The 20953-nt window shown below is 38.0% G+C and overlaps 1 protein-coding gene across 1 annotated transcript in view; it reads right to left on the bottom strand.

Annotated features, from left to right (window-relative positions):
• The window catches only part of DNAH11 (dynein axonemal heavy chain 11), a 388706-nt gene that overhangs the window by 117237 nt on the left and 250516 nt on the right, over nucleotides 1–20953 (bottom strand). Inside the window, 2 exon segments of the mRNA XM_060196111.1 lie at nucleotides 11471–11617; nucleotides 14564–14797. Of these exon segments, the coding sequence (XP_060052094.1) occupies nucleotides 11471–11617; nucleotides 14564–14797 (381 nt within the window).

The raw sequence follows: 20953 nt of genomic DNA on the forward strand, positions 1-20953 counted from the left end.
GCTACTTGACCATGTATGTGACCAAGGTTCAAACCTCAACCTATAGTATTGGGAGAAACTTTGTTGTTATGGTGTCTTTGTCTCTTTCTCTCTGTCTCTATCTGAACAACATGTCAACCTCAAGTGATCAAGTCTTAGTTAGACAGAAAAAAAAAATACTTGAAATAACCTGCCTGTCTTCGGCAATAGAACTATGACACCTGGTGCTCATACTACTACTGAGTGTCCATTGTCACTCTTCACATGCAAAAGAGGTTGCTGTATCAGCTTTCTAATAAGAACACATCTGATACAAAGAAGCCAAGCTGGTAAAGTCAAAGCAGACCCAAACGAGAAACTACTAGTTATATAAATTAGGAAACACTGCATGCTTATTGAGAACTACTATAAAACCACAACCCTCAAAACTGTTGGGAATGGACCATGAATATTCCAAGAATACTACACTGTTCAGTAAGCTAGAAAACACTGTGGCAGATGAAACAGTGTACATGGAATTTTTACCTTTTCTTTTTCACATGGAAGCAAAGCATTCATAAGTGATGTTTGTTACCATCTATGATTGCATTATTATTTTTTTAAATATTTTTTAAAATATTCATTTATTTTCCCTTTTGTTGTCCTTATTTAACATTGTTGTGATTATTGATGTTGCTGTTGTTGGGTAGAACAGAGAGAAATGGAGAGAGGAGGGGAAGACAGAGAGGGGGAGAGAAAGACAGACACCTGCAGACCTGCTTCACCGCCTGAGAAGCGACTCCCCTGCAGGTGGGGAGCTGGGGACTCAAACTGGGATCCTTAAGCCAGCCCTTGCCCTTTGCACCATGTGCACTTAACCTGCTGTGCCACCGCCCGACTCCCTATTGCATTATTTTAAATAGACTCAGGATTATATATTTTGCCTAGAAGAAACCTTAATGAAGATTTTTAAATGTCTTTCCTACAACACTGGAAGTTGTTACTCTTCTCATAACTCCTTTGCTGTTGATGGAGCATTATTTCTATTGGCAATTTTGATAAAGAGGGAAGTTGTAAACATTAAATAAACAGAAGCAAATTATTTAATGTAAACATTAAATAAACAGAAGCAAATAAAGGAGTCAAACACACCTACCTAAAAAGATATGTTTATACCTATGTTCATGTCAGCACAATTTGTAATAGCCAAAACCTGGAAACAACCCAGATGTCCAACAACAGATAAGTGGTTGATAACATTGTGGTGTATATATACAATGTACTAGTACTCAGCTGTTAAGAATAATGAATCCACTTTCTTTAACCCATCTTGGATGAAGCTAGAAGGAATTATGTTAAGTGAGATGGGCTAGAAAGAGAAAGATGAATATGGGATCATCCTACTCATAAACAGAAGTTGAGAAAGAAGAACAGAAAGGGGAACACAAAGCAGAATTTGACTGAGTTTGTCAAAGTGAAAAACTTGGGGGGGGTGGGAGGCGGGAGGCAGATTTTCAGCTCCACTTAGGGTAGTGGGGGTAAGGTAACAAACCTTGGGTGGCTGGAGTGGTGTAAATATATATATATATATATATATGTATATATACATATATATATATATTCAAATTAATTATATAATCATATATATAATCAAATTAAAAATGCTTTAGATTGGTTGACTTATTTCTTACTCCCAATACCTCCCACTCTCATGTGCACCAGTAGCATACTTAAATGCTTTAACTTAGTGACTTGGCGAGCCTCAGTGTGCAATTTCTTCTGCTGCATGGCTCCTGGGTAGCAGTCAGCAATGTTCAAGGTGAAAGAGGAGGGAAGAATTACATAGGTGGAGCATAATCTGTGCCTGCCTCTAAAAACCAAGATTTGGAGACTATCTCATTCTTGGGAACACTAGAAACTGTCTACATTTTTTTTTTCTCCAGAGCTTTGGGTTTAGTGCCTCTATGATGGCCCTGCCCCCACTCCAGGAGGCTGTTTTATTTTTCTTCCTTTATATATATATATATATAAAGATAGATAGATAGATAGATAGATAGAGAGAGAGAGAGAGAGAGAGAGAGAGAGAGAAAGGAAATAGAAGTTAGGGGGAAAGGGAAAGAAAAGGATCTATTGCCACCTCTCAAAAAGTTTCCCCTCTGTAGTGGAGGCCATGGGATTGAACAAAGGTCCTAGCATTTGGTAATGTGTGTGCTCTACTATGTACACCATGGTTCAACCCCAGCTTTCTACTCTTTCATTAATCAAAATTTACTTACATACGGTTTGAGTATACTGGTAGTAACAGGGAAAGAATACAGCTCAAGTGCTTGTCACAGGCTGAATTGCCTGAACCCAAAATTCACAGTAATATCTCAGAATGTGACTGTATTTAGAGATAGAACCTTTCAGTATGTGGTTAAGATAAAATTATCCTACTTGGGTTGGTTCCAGTCCAATATGACTGGTGTCCTTATAAGAGGACATCTGGATACATATAAGAGATACCAGGGTATGCTCAAAAAAGATAGACCATTTGACAACATAAGCAGTAGATTTCTTCTTGATGATTTTCCAAGAGGACAATTTAAACTTGCCAATACTTTGGTCTTGGATTTTCAGTCTCCAGACTGTAAATAGGAAAGTTCTATTGCTAAATAAACCTTGTCAATATGTGGTACTAGGTTGTGGCATATCAAGTATAGATCAACACATTATACATACCTGTCTTCAGACTTGTAAATGATTCTCTGGGGTGGGTAGCTTCCAGTTACAAAATAAATAAATCATAGATATGTAATGTATAGCATGGAGGCTATAGTTAATTAATACTTTGTTCATGTTGTTAAGAGAGAAGATCTTAAAAAAAATCTCTACCAAGAAAACCTTTTTTTGGAATTGGTGTAGTGATATTAACTAGGTTCACTGAAATATAAATAAATATATATGTGTATACATATATATGACATATAGTTTGAATACATACATCATATTATCTCTAATAATGTTATATATCTGAAACTAATATAGGTCAGTTATACCTCAATTTAAAAAGTTCAGAAATTTATGGCTAGGAGAAAACTTACCCAGTAGAACAAACACTTTGCAATGCACTACGACCTGAGATTAAGTCCCAGACCACCACATGATAGTACATGCAAAAGGATAGCTTTATAAGTGATGGTATATTTAATTCCCCTTTTCACCTTTTATCTGACAAAAAAGATAAAAAAGAAAGTTCACCAAAGTGGTGAAATTGCACTGGTATGAAGCCCCAGCAAAGTATTGGTGGCAAGCCACCCTCCAAAACAGAAAGTTGAAAAGAACAAGTTCTTGATAATCTTGTCAAATCTAACCCACCCACATTTAAAAAAGAGAAGCATGCAAAAAGTGGAAGTATTTAGAAACAGAGAGATTGTTTAAGCCATGAAATTTAGAAGTTACTTTCATTTATAAGGATTATGCTTAACTTAACAAAGAAGTTTGAAAGGGGTCAAAGAAAACCCTTTAGAATTTGTCACTGCCAAGTCAAAGATGATAGGCTCAATTTTCTTTTTTTTATTATTTATTTTTCTACCGGAGCACTGCTCTACTCTTTTTAAATTTCTTTAATTAAATTTTTTTCAATTTCTTTATTGGGGGATTAATGTTTTACATTCGACAGTAAATACAATAGTTTGTACATGCATAACATTTCTCAGTTTTCCATATAACAATACAACCCCCATTAGGTCCACTGTCATCCTTTTTGGACCTGTACTCTCCCCACTACCCACCCCAGAGTCCTTTACTTTGGTGCAATACACCAACTCCAGTTCAGGTTCTACTTGTGTTTTCTCTTCTGATCTTGTTTTTCAATTTCTGCCTGAGAATGAGACCATCTCATATTCATTCTTCTGTTTCTGATTTATTTCACTTAACATGATCTCTTCAAGCTCCATCCAAGATGGTCTGAAAATGGTGAAATCACCATTTTTAATAGCTGTGTAATATTCCACACTTGCTCAGCCACTCATCTGTTGTTGGACACCTGGGTTGCTTCCAGGTTTTGGCTATTACAAATTGTGTTGCCAAGAACATATGTGTACACAGATCTTTTTGGATGGGTGTGTTGGGTTCCTTAGGATATATCCCCAGGAGAGGAATTGCAGGATCATAGGGTAGGTCTATTTCTTTTTTTTTTTAATTTATTTATTTAAAAAAGGAGACATTAACAAAACCTTAGGATAGGAGGGGTACAACTCCACACAATTTCCACCACTTGATCTTCGTATCCCATCCCCTCCCGATAGCTTTCCCATTCTTTATCCCTCTGGGAGTATGGACCCAAGGTCATTGTGGGTTGCAGAAGGTGGGAGGTCTGGCTTCTGTAATTGCTTCCCCGCTGATGCTAAACATGGGCGTTGACTAGACAATCCATACTCCCAGCCTGGGTAGGTCTATTTCTAACCTTTTGAGAGTTTTCCAGACTGCTCTCCACAGAAGCTGGACCAATTGACATTTCCCACCAGCAGTGCAGGAGGGTTCCTTTGACCCGCAACCTCTCCAGTATTTGTTGCTGCTTTTCTGATGTATGACATTCTCACAGGAGTGAAGTGATATCTCATTGTTGTCTTTATTTGCATTTCTCTGACAATCAAAGACATGGAGTATTTTTTCATGTGTTCCTCAGCCTTTTGGATCTCTTCTGTGGTGAATATTCTGTCCATACCCTCTACCCATTTTTGGATGGGGTTATTTGTTTTCTTGTTGTTTGGCAAGCTCTATATATTTTGGTTATTAGCCTCTTGTCTGATGTATGGCATGTGAAGATCTTCTCCCATTCTGTGAGGAGTCTCTTGGTATGCGTAGTGGTTTCTTTTGCTGTGCAGAAGCTTTTTAATTAGATGTAGTCCCATAGGTTTATGCTTGCCTTAGTCTTCTTTGTAACTGGATACGTTTCATTGAAGATTTCTTTAAAATTTATGTGGCAAAGAGTTCTGCCAATATTTTCCTCTAAATATCTGATAGTTTGTGGTCTAACATCCAAGTCCTTGATCCACTTGGAATTTACTTTTGTATTTGGTGAAATATAGTGGTTCAGTTTCATTCTTCTGCATGTTTCAACCCATTTTTTCCAACACCATTTGTTGAAGAGACTCTGCTTTCCCCATGTAATAATCTGGGCACCTTTGTCAAAGATTAGATATCCGTAGGTGAGGGGGCTTACTTCTGGGCTCTCAATTCTATACCACTGGTCAGTATGTCTATTCATATTCCAGTAACAAGCAGTTTTGATGACAACGGCCCTATAATACAATTTGAGATCTGGGAGTGTGATGCCTCTGGTTCTGTTCTTTCTTCTCAAGATTTTTTTGGCAATGCTAGATCTTTTTCTGTTTCCAGATAAACATTTGTAGCATTTGTTCTATTCTCCTAAAAAATGTGGTTGGGATCTTGATGGGGATAGCATTAAATTTGTATATGGCTCTGGGTAGTATATTCATTTTAATGATGTTAATTCTTCCAACCTATGAACATGGAAGATCTTTCCACTTCTTTTTGTCTTTCTATTTCCTTGAGTAGTGACTCATAATTTTCAGTATACAAGTCTTTCACTTCTTTGGTTAGGTTTACTCCTAGACATTTTATTGTTTTTGTTGCTACTGCAAAAGTAATTGATGTCTGGATTTCAACTTCTTCTAAATTAGTGTTTGCATAGAGGAATGTCACTGACTTTTGAATGTTAATTTTGTAGCCTGACATCTTACTGTACTGCCTAATGATTTCTAAAAGCTTCTTGTTGGATTCCTTAGGTTTTTCTATATATACTATTATGTCATCAGCAAATAGGGAGAGTTTGACTTCTTCTCCTCCGATCTGTATCCCTTTAATTCCTTGTTCTTGCCTAACTGTTATGGCAAGAACTTCCAACACTATGTTGAATAATAATGGTAATAGTGGGCAGCCCTGTTTGCTACCTGATCTAAGGGGAAATATTTCCTGTTTTTCACCATTGAGTATGATGTTGGCTGTAGATCTGCTATATATAGACTCCACTATCTTCAGGAATTTTCCATCTATTCCCATTTTTTGGTAGCGTTTTGATCATAAAACGATGTTGTATTTTGTCAAAGGCTTTCTGTGCATCTATTGATAGGACCATGTGGTTTTTGGTTTTGCTTTTATTGATGTGGTAGATCAGGTAGATTGATTTACGTATATTAAACCAACCTTGCATCCCTGGGATAAACCCCACTGATCATGATGAACAATCTTTTTAATATACTGCTGTATTCAGTTGGCTAGAATTTTGTTCAGTATTTTAGCATCTATCTTCATCAGAGATATTGGTCTGTAGTTTGCTTTTTTGGTTATTTCCCTGTCTGCTTTTGGTATCAGAGTGATGTTGGTTTTATAAAGGCTGGAAAGGAGTTTTCCTGTGTCTTCAATCTTCCAGAAGACTTTTAAAAGTAGAGGTATTAACACTTCCTTGAAGGTCTTGTAGAATTCATTTGTAAAACCATCTGATCCAGGACTTTTATTCTTGTGAAGGTATTTGATAACTATTTCAATTTCATTATCTGTGATGGGCTGTTCATATTATCTAGTTCCTCTTTATTTAGTTTTGGAAATAGGCTAAATTTTCATAGGCTTAATGTTTGTACTGCTTGAAGTCATTGCTGACAATGCTAGTGTTTTGAATGACCCTGGAGTAGTTTATGATTTGAAGCAATAAATTCAAACTGCTTCCATACATTGCTGTCAAGATATACAACAAAGTAGTCTCTAGACTCCAATATTTATTCAGTTGTATTAAATGTGACAAAGTACTTTATAATATATTCAGCACAAATTTATAATTATTTCTTAAGAATTAAACATTGATATCCCATTTTTAAGGTCATAAAAAGTCCACATATGGGGGTCGGGCGGTGGCGCAGTGGGTTTAGCGCATGTGGCGCAAAGCGCAGGGACAGGCATAAGGATCCCGGTTCGAGCCCCCGGCTACCCACCTGCAGGGGAGTCGCTTCACAGGCGGTGAAGCAGGTCTGCAGGTGTCTATCTTTCTCTCCCCTTCTCTGTCTTCCCCTCCTCTCTCCATTTCTCTCTGTCCTATCCAACAACGAATTGCGTCAACAAGGGCAATAATAATAGCCACAATGAAGCTACAACAAGGGCAACAAAAGGGGGAAAAAAATGGCCTCCAGGAGCGGTGGATTCATGGTGCAGGCACCGAGCCCAGCAATAACCCTGGAGGAGGAAAAAAAAAAAAAGTCCACATATATATATATGTCCCCTTTAATAAATATGCATAATGTAGCATACTGTTCAAACTAGGACAGATATGAGTCCATAAGACATATTCAGGCATTGGTTAATGTTTCACATTCAGCTGGGTTAACTACAAATATACCTGTGTAACCTACTTTAATTACTTCCAGCATATCTATTTGATTTTCATCAGAGCCCTTGCTTTTAACTTGTCTTTTCTAGCAATATGCTACTTGTCTCCTGTCAGTCTTTTCCATTAATATGTAAGTTATATAAGGACCTTCCACCTTCTGCACCCCACAATGATCCTGGGTCCATATTCCTGGAGGGATAAAGAATAGGAAAGCTATCAGGGAGGGGAGGGGATATATAGTTCTGGTGGTGGAAACTGTGTAAAATTGTACCCCTCTTATCCTATGGTTTTGTCAATATTTCCATTTTATAAATTAAAAAATTTTAATAAAAAAAGAAGCATCTGTATTATGTTTTAAGAATTTCATGAAAAACCTGTCAGATGAGTGTTAATTTGTTAAAGCCTTCCATCCATTTGTAAGGATAATTTTGCTTTAGAAATGCATACATATATATTTGTGTGTGTATTTATGTTTACATACATGTGTACACACTTGTACATATGAGTAGAGAGAATTAGGGTATATGTATTAAAGCATACACATTTGTACAATGTTTAACAAATATCCCTTGAGTGGAATTAGCTAATGGCAATCATACTGTGTGTGATATCATGATGACTGCTGAACATCATCATACAATTTTAAGGACATCGTTCACTTACCTGAAGCTCAATGGACATTATTGCCAGACTATGTGCTATTAGATATATGCCAAATGTACCTCCTCTTCAACTTCAAAAACATATTAATAAGGGGGTGAGGATATGGCTCAGTGGCACAGCACAAACTTCACATGCACTAGGTCCTCAGTTTGATCCCCAGCACCATGGAGAGAGTGCCCAAAACCAAAACAAACAGAACTCTACATGTGGTAGAGCAGTACATTGTTCTTCAAGAATTTTTATTTAATTAAAAAATAATTTGCCACCAAGTTTATTGCTGGGGCTCATAGTCTGCACATTGACTTCACCATTCTGGGTGGCCTTCATTTATTATTATTATTATTATTATTTTTAATAGAGACAAACAGGAATAGAGTGAGGAGAAATAGGAAGAGAAAAAGAGATTCCAGGAGTCGGGCGCGGTGGTGCACCAGGTTAAGCACATATAGTGTGAAGCACAAAGTCCCACTCAAGGATCCAGCTTTGAGCCCCCAGCTCCCCACCTGCTGAGAGGTTGATTCACAAGTGGTGAAAAAGGTCTGCATGTGTCTATCTTTTTCTTTCTCTCTCTCTCCCCCTCTTCTCTCAATTTCTGTCTGTCCTATCCAGTAACAATGGGAAGAAAAAAAAAGGCCAACAGGAGCAGTGGATTCATAGTGCCAGCACCAAGCCCCAGCAATAACCCTAGAGGCAAAAAAAAAAAAAAAAGGAAAAAAGAAAAAAGAAGAAATAAATATTTCCAGCACTATTCTACTACTTGTTAAGCTTCCTCTCCCACTGCAGGTAGGAACTGGGGGCCTAAGCCTGTGCCACCGCACATGGCAACATGTGCACTACCAGGTGCACCAATGTCTGGACCCTAATTTAGATTTTTACACTTGATTAGCTACAGTTTTTTTTTAAATTTTTTATAGCCACTTTCAGGGACCTTAATGACCCCAATGTCATTAAAACTCATCACATGGCACTGTTATCGTCAGTTATAAAAAATGATTATTTATAGTTTTAATGTTCAATATTCTTTTAGCAATTTATTTATTAATGAGAAAAATAGGAGGAGAGCGAAAGAGAGAGAGAGAACCAGACATCACTCTGGTACATGTGCTGCTGGGGATTGAACTCAGAACCTCATGCTTGACAGTCCAATGCTTTAACCACTGCACCACCTCCTGGACCACATGTTCAATATACTTTTTAAAATTTTACTTATTAGTGAGGGAAGGAGGGAAAGGGAGGGAGAGGGAAGGAGGGAGGGAGAGGGAAGGAGGGAGGGAGGGGAAGGGAGAGAGAGAGAAGGGGAGAGAGAGAGAGAGAGAGAGAGAGAGAGAGAGAACACTGGAGTATCACTCTGGCATATACAATGGAAAGGATTAAACTCAGGACTCCATGATTGTAAGTCTCACACTCTGAAGGTGTCATGTCCATGCTGCTAATTTTCAATATTATTTTTAATATATAGTTTTATAAGCTAAAGACAAATCTGCTCAAAACACATCAGAAAAAAGAAACAATTACATGTCAGTAAATGGAAATGCAGCTGGAAAACTAAAGTATTTTTTGGTGTCATAAAAATGGAAGGATAATAACATAATGGCAAGAAAGAATTAGCAATTCATTATTAAGAAAAAAAAGAAAGGGGTTGGGCAGTAATGCAGTGGGTTAAGCGCATGTGGCACCAAGTGCGAATACCAGCTCAAGGATCCCAGTTTGAGCCCACGGCTCCCACCTGCAGGGGAATCGCTTCACAGGTGGTGAAGCAGGTCTGCAAATGTCTATCTTTCTCTCCCCCTCTCTGTCTTCCCTGCCCTCTCCATTTCTCTCTGTCCTATCCAACAACGAAACATCAACAACAATAATAACCATAACAAGGCTACAACAACAAGGGCAACAAAAGGGGGAAAATGACCTCCAGAAGCAGTGGATTAATGGTGCAGGCACTGAGCCCCAGCAATAACCCTGGAGGCAAAAAAAAAGAAAGAAAGAAAGAAAGAAAGGAAAAGAAAAGAAAAGAAAAGAGAAAAGAAGAGAAAAGGAAAGGAAAGGAAAGGAAAGGAAAGGAAAGGAAAGGAAAGGAAAGGAAAGGAAAGGAAAGGAAAGGAAAGGAAAGGAAAGGAAAGAAAGGAAACTGAGCTCTGGGACTGGGAGACAGCACAGTAATTATACAAAGGACTATCATGCCTCAGGCTCTGAGGTTCCAGGTCCAACTCCCAGCTCTACCATAAGCCAGAGCTGACAATGATCTCATAAAATAATATCAAGTAATAATAAACTAATCCATTATTTTAATCTTTTTGTTTGAAATAGGAGATAAGAGCATACAACCCCACCAATGTGTCCTGGAGCTCTGCTTCCCCAGAGCCCTTCCCCACTAGGGAAAGAGAGAGAGAGGCTGGGAGTATGGATCGACCTGTCAATGCCCATGTTCAGTGGGGAAGGAATTACAGAAGCCAGACCTTCCACCTTCTGCATCCCACAATGACCTTGGGTCCATACTCACAGAGGGTTAAAAAATAGGAAAGCTATCAGGCAAGGGGATGGGATATGGAGTTCTGGTGGTGAGAATTGTGTGGAGTTGTACCCCTCTTATCCTATGGTTTTGTCAGTGTTTCCTTTCTATAAATAAAAATTTAAAAAAAAGAGACTATCTTATACTTACACAGTCACTGAATCTCAAGCAAATATTTCTTTTTTAAAAATTACTTTTATTATCTTTATTTAATGTATAGAGACAGCCAGAAATTGAGAGGGAGGGGGGAAGAGAGAGAAAACAATTATTTCTTAATAACTTTGGCACTGTGATACTCCCTCTTGGAAGTAAGACAGAAAGACAGACATACACATATACCTTCCTTTTGTAGCTGAAGTTATAGTAAAAGAAGACAAAAGAAGTCATATTTATTTCAGAATTGCTAGAAATGTGAACACAAGAAAGCTGAATCGATATAATCTTAAAAGTAATTGTTTCCAACAATAAAATAATTCAAAATGCCAGGGTCTCAATTGAATAAAAAGAACAACTTTAGCTTAGGATTTAATAATAAACTCAAGTTGTATTATTAAAATGCAAAATTTGAAAACCATCTTGCAAAGTGATGGAATGGGCTTTGTTAACAATTGAGTTGTTCAATTTGCCTAAAAACTAAAAACCTTTAGAAACCTCAGAGGTGACTTTTACTGTATTACAAATAGGCCTGATGTTCAAGATCCACATCCATTATATGCTTGAATGAGCTCAGTATTTATTGTTCTTTCATATCATTAAAAGAGCTAAAAGGTTGGGAAAATGCATAATGTAAAGAAAGGTCAAGTGGTAATCATGGTGTGAAATGCTGTTACATGTGTAGCTATAATAATTCTTTAGATTTTATGCTCCCTGGAGAGGAAGTTGTTCAAAATTGTTCACCTACAAAGGTTTATTTTGTGCTAAATATAGCTCAGCACTCTAAATGGTGGAATTAGTCTGACCTTTCGCTCCTCGGCATCAGCGATGGCCTTTTCCAGGCTCACTTTCTCTGTCTGAAGCCCGATCTTTGTGATCAGAGCTTCGGCATCCTGATTTCTCAGCTGCAGCTCAGCTTCTTGAGAGGCAAGCCTGGCCTTTAGATCACCCACCTAAGGAAAAGTGATTATTTTGAAGTGACTTGCATTGATAACAATAAATACCAGATACAGCTTTTTTTTTTTTTTTTTGAGTTCAGAGATCCTGAGCAATTTATGGCTATTGTTCCATGTGCAAAATTATAGCTCATTTTCTTTCCCAAGTAGGAGTGAAGAGAAAAATATTTTTCAGTTGTTAGGTGGAAAATATAATCTCTCTTTATTCTATCAGGGCAGCATCAACTGGCACCCTGAAACATGTGATTTGCCACATTCCCTTGCTTTTCTGTTCCTTATAACACAGGCTTGAGGCACCAAAGGCCTCAGGAAGACCTGATTTATGACAAGGTAGAAGAACCATACCTTTAACACTTCATGAGAAAATTGCTGGTGGCTTCAGTCATGTCAAAGACATCAGAACTCCCTGGCTGTTATCAGTTTACTTGATCAGCTCATTATTTTTTATTTGTATAAGATTTTTTTTATTAGTGATTTAATATTGATTCACAAAATCATGATTCTACACTGTTCCCACCACCAGTGTTCTGTGTCCCCATTCCCTCCATTGGAAACTGCAGTGGTTCTCCCAAGGTCACAGATATGGACTATTATTTCTATATTTATCTATCTATCTATCTATCTATCTATCTATCTATCTATCTATCTATATTTTTGCCCATGCTTACCATGATCTACCTTCTCTTTTTTTCTAAGTAACACCTTTAAGTACCTCTAAATGTCTTTCTTTTTTTTCCTCTTCTCTTTCTGGGTCCTGATGCAATTGAGTTCCAGAGCCCTCTAGTCATCTTCCCCTAATCAGCTCTTTATTTTCTTAGCATATCCACAGATAGGTACCTCTACCAACAAAATATGAAATAGTCTCTAATATTTTTCATGTCATCTAACACTCAACTCAATACCTCCAGAGGCAGTCAAATTACCAATGTCAAGTATGGTATGGTGAAAGTCAAGTCAGTGTCCTGTACTCCTAGTGCTATTCTCAGAATGCTAGTCCCATGATGTCCTAGAGTGTATTCTCATTTTCTGCTCTACCACTCAAATTTTTTTCTTTACCTACAGGTTTATTGGAGCTTGGTACCTACACTATGAATCCACTGATCCTGGAGCCAATTTTTATTTTTATTTTTTATAGGATAGAGAGAAATTGAGAAAGAACGGGGATAGAAAGAGGGAGACACAGATAGACACCTGCAGACCTGCTTTACCTACTGTTGTGAAGCGAACCCCCGCTGCAGGTAGGGAAATGGGGGCTCAAACGATGGGTCCTTTCACTTCATACTATGTGTGCTACTGACTGGCCCCCTATCACTAGACTTTACTGTGTCCTTATGGAACTCACTCTTTCTGAGGCATGAATAAATTCAATCCATTAGGAAGGATAATAATACCAATTGGGCTTTTATGAAGTTCAAAAGTTATCTTCATTTGAGCACAATGCAAATAAAAGTAAAATGGAATGCTAGAAAGGACAATACAATCTGGTTCTCTAAAGCACATGAACACACTTTTATATATCATAATAGACTCTTCATTCCATTAATTTTCCACAAATAAAATATCACTATCAGAAAAAAAAAATCAGCGAAAAGATCCCAGAAAGAAAACACAAGGCAATACACTTTGGTTCTTCAGGCTCTGAGGTCTCAGGTTCAATCCCTGGCACCACCATAAACTAGACCTAAGTACAGTTCTTGCTCTGACTAAAAAAAAAAAAAAAAAAAAACAGAACAGGATAAAGAACAATCCTAATTCCTTATTTAATTCAACTGCTGAAGGGTCTTCAGTAATCCAGCTACACTACTACCCATGTGGCCCTGTAATCTCCACTACAATACATTTTATTTCCATTCTACCTAATACAGGATTACTACTATAACTGCTACCTGAAGTGTTAGAGGGTTTAAACTAAGACAGATTTTTAGTCTCTATAGGAACCCAGGATAGCACTACACAATGACAACTGCTACTCTGCTCTTCTTTAGCCAAGTGAAACTAGCCTTAGACTGGTCATTAATTAAAAGGATCTTGCAAGAGAGGAGGAGGAAGCTTACTTCAAGCCCTGATTTTTAATTTCTAAGTAAGCTACTGGATTTGAAATATACAAGATGACTGACTCATGCCTTTGTAGAAAAGGCACCAAGTTTACTTGGTCTAAGTTGTCATCTAGAGAGGGAGTATGTGACTGTAAAGGAAGTGCATCACTCTAGTGCAGTGAATAAATAAATCCTAAAGTTTAGACACTTATAATTCAAACGGCATGGATATCCAGCTCCATGTGATTGTTGAAGGTCCACAGAGGACCTATGCTCCAACATACTCCAGACACAACCTGATAGCATCCTATAAGGCTTTAGAGTTGTCTACATGGAAAAATCATGGTTCCTTTTCACAATACACTGATTTTAAGGAGCTACTATATATTCTAAATTATTTTATGATATTAAAAGCATCACATGCACAAATACCTAAGGTAATTACCAGTAGTCTTTAGGTAAGGGTTTGTATATTGGGTGAGTGAGATAGCATAATGGTTATGCAAAAGGTTTTCAGGCCTGTAGCTCCAAAGGACCCAGGTTCAGTCCCACACACCACCATAAATCAGAGCTGTGCAGTGCTCTGGAAAAACAAGCAAGCAAGCAAGCAACGTTTGTGAATAAGCTAGGCTTCTGCTTGTTACTTCTCAAAAAGCGAGAAGGGCAGTGTATAGAGGACAATACATAGGTTTTAAGGTGATACAGGCCTAGATTCAAATTCTACCCTCTCTGGTTAGATGACCTTGAACTCTTTATGTAACTATATGAAATTATGGTACAATACCCATTTCATGAATGTGTTTGGTATTTTAGCCAATAAGTCACTAAGTTGGCTCACTTGGATAGTGTATATGCTTTGTCATGCTCAGCATGGCCCTCACTGAGGAATACTTTATTTTTCTTGTACCTGCGAAGCTGTAGATTTTAGCTTTTGGATGCCATTCACCAAGTGCTCTTTTTTCTGGGATACTTCTTTTTGTCTCTTCTTCAACAGGTCCTTAAACAGAGATATTTGTCCAAGAAAACTCTTTGGGGTGGTATAGTTGTACCTCCTTTCATTCTGGTAATACCTGGTACTCATTTCATTTACGCTGGTATGAACATGTGCCATGAAAAGGCTAACTGAATCTTTGTCCAGTGGCTGAAAACAGAAGCAATGGAATTCATATGAAATACTCTCAACTTAAAAACAAAAACAAAATGCAAATTAAAGACAAAACAAAAAGCATGTAAACATTCTTCCTACCAAAGCTAGAATAAAGTATAGTCGAACCTAAGAAAACTAATTTAGTTTCTAAGAGATAGTCACAGGAATAGAGAATTGACAAAATAGCATTCAGCTAGAGTAGCCACTTCTTGCCAAGAAGGGCAAAGGGTTTTTATGTGTTCTACACAGTAAACTCAAGAGTCAATATATAGCTCAAGTACTATTTTTCACAACTTGGCTTTTATCTATCCAGTGTGGCAGAGAGAAAGAAAATACTCTGAGAAGTACTCTTGGTGTTTCTTTCAAATTTTAGTCAAATGAAACAATACTTCAGTCACTTGGATTAAAAAACAAAAACAAAAAACCAAACCTGAAAACAAGAACAAAAATAAGTAACTCTCCTTTGAAGATTTTTCTTAAGAACCAGTAGCTACACATTCTTTCCATTTTGTCCTCAATGACTTCTGAAGTAGTTAACTTTTTAATTTGTGGAGTCACATCTCCCTCATTTTAATGATTATTTATTGCATTCTGTACAAGATGAACCAGGCTCAATTAATCAAGGAAGCCTAAAAATCAATTAATATGAATTAAATGAGCTACACCAACTCTTAGGAAAGTCACACATAATTTACCAACATGTTGTCAATAATGTTCTGACATCTTTGGGAAAATTGCACACAAGTGGCTGGTGATGCAGTTAAACATTTTAAACCTGCACCATTAATATTACAACCAGGGCTGTGAGAAGAGACAGGCCAAACCTTGCTGGTGAAAAATAAGCACTTCTGAGCTTTCCAATGCCATGAAAATTCCAGGGATTAAAACATAACATATTAGATTGCTCTGCAAAATAAAAACCCAACTCACTAGTAACTAAAACAGTGTTTTCAAAGCCAAGGTTAAAACGTATTTACACTGTTTCTTTTTAGTAGATCCAAGACATGCCTACATTACAGAAAGTGGGTTTAGAAATAAAGATTTATAAGGAAGCTATAAAAGCTATACAAATCATATCCCTTTGGGGATTTTATTTTTAGAGGCTGACAGCAACACAAGCAGAGTAGAAATTGCCTGTCCTTCCTATTTTGTTTAAACTTGAACCATTTGCATGTATCTTTCCACAACAGACAAATGTGTCTCCTCCCCCCACCCAAACCAACTACAACCTCCTTACAGCAGGAAAAAAAGAAAGAAAAGAAAAGAAAAGAAAAAGAAAAGAAAAAAACCTGGACTCTGCCCAACCATGATCCTTATGAGGAGGCTCCTCTGAAAAGCTCTCTTTAACAACAGTTTCATTTGTAAATCTGAGATGGAAGAAGTGGTTTCCGGTAGAGCTGGAAGTGGCCTGAGACAACTTGTCTCAATGGGGCAAAATAACTATTGTTATCGGGCTTAACAAAATGGCACAGCATGGGAGACTTTCGGAGCCAGGGAGCAGCTGGTTGTAATTCACACTGTTTTTCAGAAAACTCTAATCGTTCCAGAACAGACCTCTTTGATGACTGGTCTTCCCTGCTTTCTCAATTTGTCACTTACTCTTATGATAAGGTCAGTAGTGACAGCACTTCCTGACATTAACAGCTGTGGCTTTTAAAAGGGTCATTGTAGAACTACTAATTGCAGTAATTTCATTAGCATAAATTATTTATTCTGCCATTCATTTATCTCCAGTTTTCTTGGGGGGTGGTGGTGGCTTGTGAGGCTGCTGGGAGGAGATGCCTGCTGGTGCTGCGGCAGAAATGGCAACTCCGAGGCAGTATTTTTCACTTTTTAGAGACACCAGTGAAAACCACTGTTCCCGCTACATCTATCTCCACAAGCCCTTCTCTGGGCATTTACAGTCAACTGTAGTAGTGTGTGTGTGCATGTGTATGTGTGTGTGGGGGGGAGGGTTGCAGGGGGGAGTGCCAGTATGGAATGCTTATAAATCCCAAGCTTTTCCACTAAGATGCTTTGGAAAAGGCATAACAAAACTGCTATTTCCCCCACATTAAGAGAAACTTTGATTTCTGCTCTCTCAGTTGGCTCCCCATAAATGCAGAAATGTAAACAAAAATTTGTTACCGGGTCTGACAGTTCTCTGGTGAAGCTAACTGGGCAGATGAATGGAAAACTATTCTTTAACTTGGTGTATTTTTCACATACTCATAGTCTATCTTAAGTTTTCCTCAGAAATTTTGCAGTGCTGATTATTGAACAGCCTTAATGAAATAGAATGGACATACAAAACAACACACACGTAGCATCTCTTAATTTTTACTAATTTTAAATTGTTAGGTTATAGAATCTATTATTTGCATATTTTAGCTCCTTTGGGGCTGGAGAAGCAAAGAATATTGATTGGATATTTACTATTATAAAGTAGTTTTGTTAAATTAAGAAAACTCATTCATATACGCAGGGGGCAATACTACATTTGAGCACCTCTCCTAAGCTTTTCTCCCAGAAAAAGATTCCAGAAACAGGCAGAAATGCAGAGATTGAATCCTAGCATCTGCACTAGATTTCCAGGTCTGTTGGACAAGTTACTACATTACCTGAACTTGTTTCTGCCCACAAAATCTAAGGTCACTCTGAGACTGATGTTTTCCTTTCCTTCTCCTCCCTTTCAAAATAATCAGATACTTGTAGAATGGTCAGGAGGATTTATGACTATGGGTCTGGAGTCAAATTACGGACGGGGGGGGGGGGGGGGGGGCCGGCACCGGGTGGGGGGACGACCCTTAGCTGCTAAGGCATCTTGTACTTAAGGCTTCTAAACTTTTATTTGTGCTACAGGGAAACCAGTGGTCCTTAGAAGGTTGGTATATGAAGTGACACACAATGCAAATTCAGGGCAGGGGTTACATCTGCTACTGGTGATGATAGAAGTACCAACAGGAGGTCCTCCAAGATCACTGCCACACAGAGTGCAGCCACAAGTATTAAATGCAGTGTCATTTTTTCCCCCTAAAATACCTGTTGGTTTTTGTCTGTTACGTTGTCTGAATACATTTTGCTATTTGTTCATGATTTTTTAAAAAAAAAAAACTTTGGGGGGGGCTTCAATTTTAAAGATGAATTCCTAGTCAAAAGTAAGATCAAGTTCAGCCTATTAACAATCTTCCAGATGAATTTTTCCAGTACTGAAAGAAATAGCTTCAATGTTGCTCTGACAGAACATTAAAACAAAGAAGCTACTATAGACTAAGAATTTGAGAAGGCAAATACAACTGAGCTATGCCTCATATAGCAGGTGGACAAATACAAGCAAGAATTGGTATCACTCACTGATTCTGGTGAGTTCAGAATCTAGGAAAAAACCACAGAACTACAATTTGAGGGCCATGATGGCTTCACTGAACTTGGGCAAACTTTTGACCTAACAGCGTGACCAGGATCGTAGAGAGCTATACAAAGTGGGTCAGTTTTTGAGGTGGAAAGAATCCTTGACATAACTGCAAAAAATCCTGAAAGCAGCCAAAAGCTTTTTGCAATTAATTCTAAATTCGATTAACAAGTACACAGCAATGAATGTGTGACGAACAGTATACTGGTATGCGTGTATAAATGATAAAGAAGCTGAAGAACGGAGAAAGATTTTTTAAACAACTAATTAAGGTCTTTTTTCACCAATCTAAATATAGGTTTAAGTCATTATGAGATTTAGGTAGATTCACAATAAACTTGGTTGCATTGTTTTTGTCTTGCTCTTTTAAAAAGGCTTTAGTGTTCTTCCGAAAAAAGTAGTATCTCCTACAAATTCACAGACTTCTAATGCACATGGTTATCTTTTTTACTTACCTTTTTTTCTATTATCTTTATTTATTGGATAGAGACAGCCAGAAATTGAGAGGGAATGGGGAGAGAGACGGGGGGGGTGGGGGGGCAGAGAGACACCAGCAGCACTGCTTCACCATTTGTGAAGCTTTCTCCCTGCAGGTGGGGGCCGGAGGCTTGAACCTGGGTCCTTGAGCACTGTAATGTGTGAGCTTACCTACCCGCCCCCTCTTTTTACTTATCTAATCATATTAAGTGATACTAATTTGTATTCTGAAAAGTACTGGGTTGTCTTCTGACAAAGTCATATTTCATTTCTGCAGAGAAAAACAGAAAAAAAAATACATCTTTTCTAATAAGATCAAAAGGGAAAACACTAAGCAGAACTTGGACTGGGGTTGATGTAATGCACCAAAGTAAAAGACTCTGGGGTGGAGAGGGGGGTTGGAACATGATGGCAGAAAAGGACTTTGTGAGGGTTGTATTGTTATGTGGAAATGTTATACATGCACAAATTATTAGATTTTATTGTTGAATATAAACCATTAACCCCCCAATAAGGAAATTTTTAAAAAAATTACATCTTTTAGCTATACTAAAACTCATTGACCAGTGCTGCTAACATAGCCACTTCTGACAAAATGTTATTTGCTGTTCTTTATGCTGGGTATAGCTATTAGTTTATTTTTCAATTTAATTTTTTAATATATATATTTTTTGCCTCCAGGGTTACTGCTGGTGCTCAGTGCCTGCACCACGAATCCTCTGCTCCTGGAGGCCATTTTCTCCCCATATTTGTTGCCCTTGTTGTTGTTGTTTTAATACTTATTTATTTTCCTTTTTTGCCCTTTTTTTTTTTGCTGTGGTTATTGTTGTTGTTGTTACTGATGTCATCTTGTTGGCTAGGACAGAGAGAAATGGAGAGAGGAGGGAAAGACAGAGAGGGGGAGAGAAAGACAGACACCTGCAGACCTGCTTCACCGCCTGTGAAGCGACTCCCCTGCAGGTGGAGAGCCGAGGGCTGGAACCAGGATCCTTACGCTGGTTGTTGCGCTTTAACCCTCTGCGCCACCTCCTGACTCCCTCAATTTAACTTTTATTGAGGAAATGCTGTTCACAAGACAATTGTTTTAGTTGTCCTAACACTTTAAAAAGAACCCACAGGGCTGGAGAGATAACTCAGCCAGTTAGGGCACCAACTTGCAGGCCTGAAGCTCTAGAGGCTACTGGCTGCTGGCACCACCTTACACTAGAAGTGCACAGTGCTCTGGCCTCTATCCCTCCCTCTTCTCTCATTCTCTCTCTCTTTTTCTCATAACACATAAATAAATCTTTAAAGTAATAGAAAAATATGTTTTATAAAAGTATTTCAAATATATTAAAAAATAATCCACAGGTTAATGAAAAATTATTTTTTTTTACTAAGCCCATCAGAAAACTGCCTGCAGGTTGGACACAGGACTTACATACATAAGGGCCCAGGTTCTATTGCCAATATGTACCATACATGCCAGAGTGGGGCTCTGTTTCTTTTACTTCTCTCTCAAAAAATAAATGTTCATAATAAATAAATATAGTTGTAAATTACTTGCCCTCCCTGAGTGGGAGGGAATTTTTCCAATGATTTATTGGGATGATGGCAATAAAATATGCCATTCAAATGCTAGTAATCCCAGCAGTATGTCCCAGATTGAAGAGGTAGCAACATGTAGTATAAATTCATTTTACTGGGGAATGATACCACGCAGGAATATGTAATTACTTTTGAGTTGCATCACATCAAAAGGGACTGGGGAGACCACACAGTAGTTATGCAAAAGACTTCCATTCCATGCCTGAAGCTCTGAGGTCTCTGGTTCAGTTCAGGCCACCACCAGAAGCCAGATCTGAGTACTACTCTGATTAAAAATGAATCAATTGTAAGCAAGCAAACAGACATTAAAAAACAAAACAAAACAGAGTTTCAGCTTGCCTGCTTGCCAACATGCCTGAAAAGGATTAGCTCCTCTATCTTGCTTAGAGTTTATTCTAGTCCTCAGGACAAGCCTCACTTCTCACTGGGAGAGTCTATCTTTTCATTTCTACACTCTTTCATCAGACCCTGTCTTCAAATATGTCTATTTTCATGAGCACTCCTAACTTGGGATCCATGCACTTTACAGTGATGTCTCCTCTCTCTCTACTGGCTCCTCAGTCTGATTCTCACAGTATTTACAACCCTTTTCCCAGGGACACTCAGATGGATTCTATTCCTCTTCTCCACTTTATACTACATCCTCCCATTCCCACTTCCAAGTCACCCATGAGGAGGAATGTATTGACACAGTC

Source organism: Erinaceus europaeus, chromosome 8, assembly GCF_950295315.1.
Source record: "Erinaceus europaeus chromosome 8, mEriEur2.1, whole genome shotgun sequence".
Lineage (NCBI taxonomy): Eukaryota > Metazoa > Chordata > Mammalia > Eulipotyphla > Erinaceidae > Erinaceus > Erinaceus europaeus.